The 10,143-nt window shown below is 42.8% G+C and overlaps 1 protein-coding gene across 19 annotated transcripts in view; it reads right to left on the reverse strand.

Moving 5' to 3' along the window:
• Nucleotides 1-10,143, reverse strand: part of LOC135514631 (disco-interacting protein 2 homolog C-like) — a 242,112-nt gene that overhangs the window by 66,639 nt on the left and 165,330 nt on the right. For 12 of the 19 annotated variants that reach the window (XM_064938139.1, XM_064938219.1, XM_064938211.1 and 9 more), the window contains one exon: nt 10,044-10,143. This exon is cut by the window's right edge and continues 74 nt beyond it. The exons of the other annotated variants lie outside the window; for them this stretch is intronic. In XM_064938139.1, coding sequence (XP_064794211.1) covers nt 10,044-10,143 — 100 coding nt within the window. The remainder of the gene's footprint in view (nt 1-10,043) is intronic. 19 annotated transcript variants of the gene reach the window in all.

The raw sequence follows: 10,143 nt of genomic DNA on the forward strand, positions 1-10,143 counted from the left end.
TATGATATCGCACTGAAAGTGTTTCATGTCACCTCATTTGCATTTTAGGAGCCCTCTAGTTAGTTTTCCTTTGAAAACAAATTAGTGGTGTTTGAAGATGAGATAGTGAACACCCCGAAGTCCATCCACTCCACGAGAGGGAAGTACCTCTGCAATGACCCAAAAACTATTTTATTCTGACGAAAATATTATCTTAATCTTGTGGCCATGTGGCACAGCCATTGTAACTCACATACAAAATCAGTCTAAGTCAAGATATTGTGAACTTTACTAGCCCTATAGCGTCTCATACATCTCTATGTGATGTATACGTAAGACTGAATGTTTGGGACCACACTAACTAATACAAATATATAACTATGACAACCAAGTCAAACAATCTAATGATGTGTATTAAGTTGTCCATGTATGAGTCACCAAGCTGATAGTCAAATGTCTCATCCCTAGGCCACCAGCCTCTCCTTCAGTCAGATTGTGATTAAAGGGTTGATCGAAATTATTATTTTTTAACATTTTCATTCATCAACTCTTTTCCAGAGCAACTTAAAGGAGCAATTAGGGTTAAGTGCCTTGCTCAAGTGCACAGAGATTTTTCAGCTAGTCAGCCCAGAGATTCGAACCAATGACCTTTCAGCTACTGACCCAACGCTCTTAACTGCTATGCTACCTGCCACTGAGCTGGGATTCACACACACACACACACACACACACACTTTTTTGGTAAACAGCTGAGGCAAAGGTAAAACAAGTTTATATTTTGGCCTCTGATGGGGGAAGAAAATGTAACTAAGCTCATGATCATTAAAAAAGGTATTTTATAAGTTATATTCTTCAGTCTAATATTCTTCAGTTTTAAAGGGGTAATCCCAGATTGCCCCTTTAAATCCAGTACTGGAGCTGCAGGAGATTTGATGGACTTCATGGAAATATGTTTGTAATCATCACCGCCCACTCTTCAATCCCCTGGCCATAACATAATTCCTCCAAATGCTTCAACATTAAATAATTAATGCAGCGCTTCCACCTCTCCTGCTCTCTCTGAGACTTCCCACGTGTGACATTATCTTTCAATGTGAAAATAATATCTACATTTCTCTCTCTCACTCCTCGACTTGTATTTCATTTGAGATTGTTTCAAGAGGCAGAGGTTGTTGAAAGTCTAATCCGTGAAAAGGGCTGTGACGGTCATGGAATTTCAGATGACAGTTATTGATCAGCCAAATGACCGCAATGTCATCGCGTTGTAAAAAGAGTCAAGACTCAACCGCACAATGGCCTGGCCGTCTGGTTTTCAGACAGCTGTTTGTGCCACTTAGTTTACACAAAGAAAATCTATATATATATATCCATAATTGTCGGCTTCACGATAATCTTGTAACCATCGTATAGTAGCTGTGAACTGATGTTGTTTTCTCCCATCATACTGACAGGACAAAAAAAGCATCGGACGTTACTTCCTCTCCCTGCTTTTGACTCCAACTGAAGTGGATGAGCGTATAATATAATTCCAGACACCATTTGGGGGGAGAAACCACAAGGAATTTCAATGAGGTCCCTCGCTGTCTTTCTTTTACATTCCCAGTACTCAGTCTCTTTCCACTGCAAAACACTACATCCCCAGTCAAGGACCATACATACGCTAAAGTGGATGAAACACTAGCTAGCACACATAGCACTTATCTATAAGAGCTGGTAATCAGATGTAAATCAGAGCATTCTCTCATTCAGACCATCATACTGTCTGCAATGAGGAATCTTCTTTTCAGTGACAATTCATCATGACGTGTAATATGCCTATATAGGCCAATAGGATAAGAGCTTCCCAAAACTTCACATCTACAAATTTATGAAAATAGAATGTGTCATCACACGATCATCTCACCTTCCACCATGTATAGGCAATGTCTCATATGGCACCCTATTCCTTATATAGTGCACTACTTTTGACCAGAGTCCTATGTGCAACATAGGGAACAGGGTGCCATTTGAGACCACCAGTGTGAGGCTAGATTAATGGGATAGGTGGAGGGCTCCAGACCTCGCTAGATTAAACAAGACTCATATTGACAATGTCAGACCAAGGACAACATCACTGCCGCCCCCACTTAGTCGCTCACCCTCCCTACCCCACTCCCTAGAATCAGCCAGTAGCTGCTTATGTAACCGGCGAAAAGACTGTAAATAAATATATAACTTCAACACAGTGCTAATGTGCGAGAGTCATATTCCTAATGCCTTCAGAGCTGTGTGAGTGCCAGGCAGCGAGAGCAAGCGAGGCCGCCACACACAGAGCGCGACACAGAGAGCGAGCGAGACACAGAGCGAGCAACAGCAACACCATCATCCCAGAAACCCTGGACCCAGTCCAATTCACATACCTCTCCAACAAATCCACAGATGATGCAATCTCGATTGCACTCCTCACTGCCCTTTCCCACCTGGACAAAATTAACACATACATGAGAATGCAGTTCATTTACTACAGCTCAGCGTTCAACATCATAGTGCCCTCAAAGCTCATCACTACGATAAGGACCCTGGGACTAAACATCTCCCTCTGCAACTGGATCCTGGACTTCCTGATGGGCCTCTCCCAGGTGGTGAGGGTAGGCAACACCACATCCACCTTGCATACCCTCAGGAGTGCATGCTTAGTCCCTTACTGTACTCCCTGTTCACTCACGAATGCGTGACTCCAACACCATCATGAAGTTTGCAGACGACATGATGGCGGTAGCCCTGATCCCTGACAACGATGAGGGCCTGGTCCCCCTCAATGTCAGTAAGACAAAGGAGCTGATCGTGGACTAAAGGAAACGGAGGGCCAAGTGCACCCCCATTCATATCGACGGGGCTGTTGTTGAGCGGGTCGAGAGCTTCAAGTTCCTCGGTGTCCACATCACTAAGGATCTATCATGGTCCACACACACACCAACACAGTCGTGAAGAGGGCACGACAACGCCTCTTCCCCCTCAGGAGGCTGAAAAATTGTCATGGGCCTCAGATCCTCAAAGTTTGCTGCACCATCGGGAGCATTTTGACTGGCTGCATCACCACTTGGTGTGGCAACTGCTTGGCATCTGTCCACAAGGCGCTACAGAGGGTAGCGCGTATGGCCCAGTACATCACTTGGGCCGAGCTCCCTGCCATCCAGGACCTCTATACCAGGCGGTGTCATAGGAAGGCCCAAATGATGTTGTTTTTTTAAAGAGTCCAGCCATCCCAAGAACAGACCTTTCTCACTGCTACCACATGGCAAGCAGTACCAATGTCTGGAACCAACACGACCCTGAACAGCTTCTAAACACAAGGTATGAGACTGCTAAATAAGACTGCTAATGGAACCAACACGACCCTGAACAGCTTCTAAACACAAGGTATGAGACTGCTAAATAAGACTGCTAATGGAACCAACACGACCCTGAACAGCTTCTAAACACAAGGTATGAGACTGCTAAATAAGACTGCTAATGGAACCAACACGACCCTGAACAGCTTCTAAACACAAGGTATGAGACTGCTAAATAAGACTGCTAATGGAACCAACACGACCCTGAACAGCTTCTAAACACAAGGTATGAGACTGCTAAATAAGACTGCTAAATAGCTACCCAGACAACCTGCATTGACCCTTTTATGCACTAACTCGCATGCACTGACAATGCACACACACACACACAACATGCATATTGATGCCACGCGCACACTTTCAGCACATTAGCTGCTGCTAGTAAGTTTACCACTAACTATATGTACAGTTGTGGCCAAAAGTTGAGAATGACGCACATTTTAATTTTAAAAAGTTTGCTGCATCAGTGTCTTTAGATATTTTTGTCAGATGTTACTACGGAATACAGAAGTATAATTGACACTTGTAAAGGCTTTTATTGACAATTACATGAAGTTGATGCAAAGAGTCAATATTTGCAGTGTTGACCCTTCTTTTTCAAGACCTCTGCAATCCGCCCTGGCATTCTGTCAATTAACTTCTGGGACAGATTCTGAATGATGGCAGCCCATTCTTGCATAATCAATTCTTGGAGTTTGTCCACAAGTTCTCAATGGGATTAAGGTCTGGGGAGTTTCCTGGCCATAGACCCCCCCCCCAAAAATTATGTTTTGTTTCCTGAGCCACTTAGTTATCAGTTTTGCCTTATGGCAAGGTGCTCCATCATGCTGGAAAAGGCATTGTTCGTCACCAAACTGTTCCTGAATGGTTGGGAGAAGTTGCTCTTGGAGGATGTGTTGGTATCATTCTTTATTCATGGCTGTGTTCTTAGGCAAAATTGTGAGTGAGCCCACTCCCTTGGCTGAGAAGCAAACCCACACTTGGTCTCAGGATGCTTTACTGTTGGCATGACACAGGACCGATGGTAGCGCTCACCTTGTCTTCTCCGGACAAGCTTTTTTCCGGATGCCCCAAACAATCGGAAAGGGGATTCAAAATTACTTTACCCCAGTCCTCAGCAGTCCAATCCCTGTACCTTTTGCAGAATATCAGTCTGTCCCTGATGTTTTTCCTGGAGAGAAGTGGCTTCTTTGCTGCCCTTCTTGACACCAGGCCATCCTCCAAAAGTCTTTGCCTCACTGTGTGTGCAGATGCACTCACACCTGCCTGCTGCCATTGCTGAGCAAGCTCTGTACTGGTGGTGCTCTGATCCCGCAGCTGAATAAACTTTAGGAGACGTTCCTGGAGCTTGCGGGACTTTCTTGGGCGCCCTGAAGCCTTCTTCACAACAATTGAACCGCTCTCCTTGAAGTTCTTGATGATCTGATAAATGGTTGATTTAGGTGCAATCTTACTGGCAGCAATATTCTTGCCTGTTAAGCCCTTTTTGTGCAAAGCAATGACGGCACGTGTTTCCTTGCAGGTAACTGTGGTTGACAGAGGAAGAACAATGATTCCAAGCACCACCCTCCTTTTGAAGCTTCCAGTCTGTTATTTGAACTCAATCAGCATGAGTGATCTCCAGCCTTGTCCTCGTCAACACTCACACCTGTGTTAACTTTTGGGAACGGGGGAAAGTATTGAGTAGCTTGGATGAATAAAGGAGCCCAGCGTTAACTGCCTGCTACTCAGAATATGCATATAATTAGTATATTTGGATAGAAAACACTAGATCGTTTCCAAAACTGTTAAAATAATACAGTGCCTTGCGAAAGTATTCGGCCCCCTTGAACTTTGCGACCTTTTGCCACATTTCAGGCTTCAAACAAAGATATAAAACTGTATTTTTTTGTGAAGAATCAACAACAAGTGGGACACAATCATGAAGTGGAACGACATTTATTGGATATTTCAAACTTTTTTAACAAATCAAAAACTGAAAAATTGGGCATGCAAAATTATTCATGTTGCAAATTATGGTGGAAAATAAGTATTTGGTCAATAACAAATGTTTCTCAATACTTTGTTATATACCCTTTGTTGGCAATGACAGAGGTCAAAGTTTTCTGTAAGTCTTCACAAGGTTCACACACTGTTGCTGGTATTTTGGCCCATTCCTCCATGCAGATCTCCTCTAGAGCAGTGATGTTTTGGGACTGTTGCTGGGCAACACAGACTTTCAACTCCCTCCAAAGATGTTCTATGGGGTTGTGATCTGGAGACTGGCTAGGCCACTCCAGGACCTTGAAATGCCACTCCTTCTTTGCCCAGGCAGTGTGTTTGGGATCATTGTAATGCTGAAAGACCCAGCCACGTTTCATCTTCAATGCCCTTGCTGATGGAAGGAGGGTTTCAATCAAAATCTCACGATACATGGCCCCATTCATTCTTTCCTTTACACGGATCAGTCGTCCTGGTCCCTTTGCAGAAAAACAGCCCCAAAGCATGATGTTTCCACCCCCATGCTTTACAGTAGGTATGGTGTTCTTTGGATGCAACTCAGCATTCTTTGTCCTCCAAACACGACAAGTTGAGTTTTTACCAAAAAGTTCCATTTTGGTTTCATCTGACCATATGACATTCTCCCAATCTTGTAATTTTTAATTTTTATCATAGGTACACTTCAACTATGAGAAAATCACATTGTAGGATTTTTGATGAATTTATTTGATGGTGATGGTGGAAAATAAGTATTTGGTCACCTAAAAACAAGCAAGATTTCTGGCTCTCACAGACCCCTAACTTCTTTAAGAGGCTCCTCTGTCCTCCACTCATTACCTGTATTAATGGCACCTGTTTGAACTTGTTATCAGTATAAAAGACACCTGTCCACAACCTCAAACAGTCACACTCCAAACTCCACTATGGCCAAGACCAAAGAGCTGTCAAAGGACACTAGAAACAAAATTGTAGACCTGCACCAGGCTGGGAAGACTGAATCTGCAATAGGTAAGCAGCTTGGTTTGAAGAAATTGACTGTGGGAGCAATTATTAGGAAATGGAAGACATACAAGACCACTGATAATCTCCCTCCATCTGGGGCTCCACGCAAGATCTCACCCCGTGGGGTCAAAATGATCACAAGAACGGTGAGCAAAAATCCCAGAACCACACGGGGGGACCTAGTGAATGACCTGCAGAGAGCTGGGACCGAAGTAACAAAGCCTACCATCAGCAAGGGCATTGAAGATGAAATGTGGCTGGGTCTTTCAGCATGACAATGATCCCAAACACACCGCCCGGGCAAAGGAGGAGTGGCTTCGTAAGAAGGATTTCAAGGTCCTGGAGTGGCCGAGCCAGTCTCCAGATCTCAACCCCATAGAAAATCTTTGGAGGGAGTTGAAAGTCCGTGTTGCCCAGCAACAGCCCCAAAACATCACTGCTCTAGAGGAGATCTGCATGGAGGAATGGGCCAAAATACCAGCAACAGTGTGTGAAAACCTTGTGAAGATTTACAGAAAACGTTTGACCTCTCATTGCCAACAAAGGGTATATAACAAAGTATTGAGCTAAACATTTGTTATTGACCAAATAATTATTTTCCACCATAATTTGCAAATAAATTCATTAAAAATCCTACAATGTGATTTTCTGGATTTTTTTCTCCTCATTTAGGCTGTCATAATTGAAGTGTACCTATGATGAAAATTACAGGCCTCATCTTTTTAAGAGGGAGAACTTGCACAATTGGTGGCTGACTAAATACTTTTTTGCCCCACTGTAAAGCCATGTCGTTTTCTACTCCCCGTACATAGCCATGTTATTTTCTACTCCCTATACATAGCCATGACGTTTTCTACTCCCTATACATAGCCATGACGTTTTCTACTCCCTGTACATAGCCATGACGTTTTCTACTCCCTATACATAGCCATGACGTTTTCTACTCCCTGTACATAGCCATGACGTTTTCTACTCCCTATATATAGCCATGACGTTTTCTACTCCCTATACATAGCCATGACGTTTTCTACTCCCCGTACATAGCCATGACGTTTTCTACTCCCCGTATATAGCCATGACGTTTTCTACTCCCCGTATATAGCCATGACGTTTTCTACTCCCCGTATATAGCCATGACGTTTTCTACTCCCCATACATAGCCATGACGTTTTCTACTCCCCGTACATAGCCATGACGTTTTCTACTCCCCATACATAGCCATGACGTTTTCTACTCCCCATACATAGCCATGACGTTTTCTACTCCCCATACATAGCCATGACGTTTTCTACTCCCCGTACATAGCCATGACGTTTTCTACTCCCCGTATATAGCCATGTTATTTTCTACTCCCCGTATATAGCCATGTTATTTTCTACTCCCTGCATATAACCATGTTATTTTCTACTCCCTGTATATAGCCATGTTATTTTCTACTCCCGTATATAGCCATGTTATTTTCTACTCCCTGTATATAGCCATGTTATTTTCTACTCCCTGTATATAACCATGTTATTTTCTACTTCCTGTATATAGCCATGTTATTTTCTACTCCCTGTATATAAACATGTTATTTTCTACTCCCTGTATATAGCCATGTTATTTTCTACTCCCTGTATATAACCATGTTATTTTCTACTTCCTGTATATAGCCATGTTATTTTCTACTCCCTGTATATAACCATGTTATTTTCTACTCCCTATATATAACCATGTTATTTTCTACTCCCGGTATATAGCCATGTTATTTTCTACTCCCTGTATATAGCCATGTTATTTTCTACTCCCTGTATATAAACATGTTATTTTCTACTCCCTGTATATAACCATGTTATTTTCTACTCCCTGTATATAGCCATGTTATTTTCTACTACCTGTTTATAACCATGTTATTTTCTACTCCCTGTATATAGCCATGTTATTTTCGACACCCTGTATATAGCCATGTTATTTTCTCCTCCCTATATATAGCCATGTTATTTTCCACTCCCTGTATATAGCCATGTTATTTTCTACTCCCTGTATATAGCCATGTTATTTTCTACTCCCTGTATATAACCATGTTATTTTCTACTCCCTATATATAGCGATGTTATTTTCTACTCCCGGTATATAACCATGTTATTTTCTACTCCCTGCATATAACCATGTTATTTTCTACTCCCTGTATATAGCCATGTTATTTTCTACTCCCTGTATATAACCATGTTATTTTCTACTCCCTATATATAGCCATGTTATTTTCTACTCCCTGTATATAGCCATGTCATGTTCTACTCATTATTCACAGTGTCACTATTTGCATTTTATACCTCATCTTTAACTCTGCATTGTTGGAAAAGGACCAGTAAGTAAGCATTTCACTGTTTGTCTCCACCGGTTGTCTACGCAGCGTGTGACGAATACATTTAATTTGACGTATCTCTCCTTTACAGCACAACACAGAGAGGAATACTAATGAGATAGGGAATACACCTCGGCAGGGGCAGAGGTACACACTGTACTGCAATGGAATCCCTATGGGTCGTCACATAGGCCACGTTGCCATACTGTATCTAGCAACGTATGGATAGGCGCGTCATGCAATGTACTGTAATTGCCCCGGAACGCAAGCATAAACTGCAAACCATAGACGGCAACACTTGATTCCATTAGGAATGGGAATCCTTCCAGAAATGTGTTCATGGTTTCTGTGGTGTTCTCAGATGTTAACTAATAGTTGATTAGAGTGTGGACCAAGCCTTTGTTTTCAGAACATCCCATCTACTTCCACCTGGGGATTCTTTTCTTTTGTCGTTGGATATAAACAACTCATTTCAATAATTCACTCTCCCTGCAGTATAGTGACTGATGGGATAACAGATGGGTTCAATCACTGCATTCTTCAATGCTGGTTCAGTGGGTTCTTTAAAGCATCCAGCAGAGCTTTGGCACCAAAAAGTAAACTGCACAGGGCATTTTAAACAGACTACTTAAAACAATGTGGCACCTGCCTAAAGTTCAGACGTAAAGTGTACACTGCCAACATGAATGTCTGTATCCATGTGGAAGATTGGGAGGGCAGAGAAGTGTGTAAAAGCAGACAGAATACATTTTGAAGCAAGCACCACCTCCACGTAACTGGAGCAACCATCCGTCTGCTCTGTGTCAGAGATGAAAAGCATTCTTGAACACTCTTATCTTGCCAAGCAAACAAATGTATTTCTCACCATTTAAACAAATGTTTCACAGCCATGAAAGCAACAACAATTTTTTTGTTTGTTTGCATCCCAAATAGCACCAGAATCCCTACATATGCACTACTTTGTCTAGAACCCTGTCGGCCCTGGTCACAAGTAGTACACTATATAGGGAGTAGGGTGCCATTTTTGTCAAATACACTGCTTTCCAGACCTTACCGTTTCCTTGTAATATTATTGTTGATTTTCCATCAGCATCTTGGCTCTCATTCACAAGCATGAAAGTATAACACACTGCTTCATGCAATCACAGCACTCATTAGCCAAAGCTAACCATGGGTTAGCATCACTTCTATCTCCCATCTTTTCACACAACTGTAGTAAGAGCAAGGGACACACCACTTCGTCAATGAACGCCACACTTGATCATAACAAAGCAAATGGGGGCTGGGTCAGAGCAGGGCAGGGAGGCGAAGGCAGGGGGGCGCTGACTGCACCACCGCACGGTAGTCTGGGATAGTGGGATACTGACCCTGCTTCTCCAGAGGGGGCTGTTGCCAGACGAGCTCTGATCCACCTGATCCAAACTCACAAGACCGGCGCACCACAGGACCTGGACCTGTGTTCCCATT

The sequence above is a fragment of the Oncorhynchus masou genome, chromosome 3, assembly GCF_036934945.1.
Source record: "Oncorhynchus masou masou isolate Uvic2021 chromosome 3, UVic_Omas_1.1, whole genome shotgun sequence".
Classification (NCBI taxonomy): Eukaryota; Metazoa; Chordata; class Actinopteri; order Salmoniformes; family Salmonidae; genus Oncorhynchus; species Oncorhynchus masou.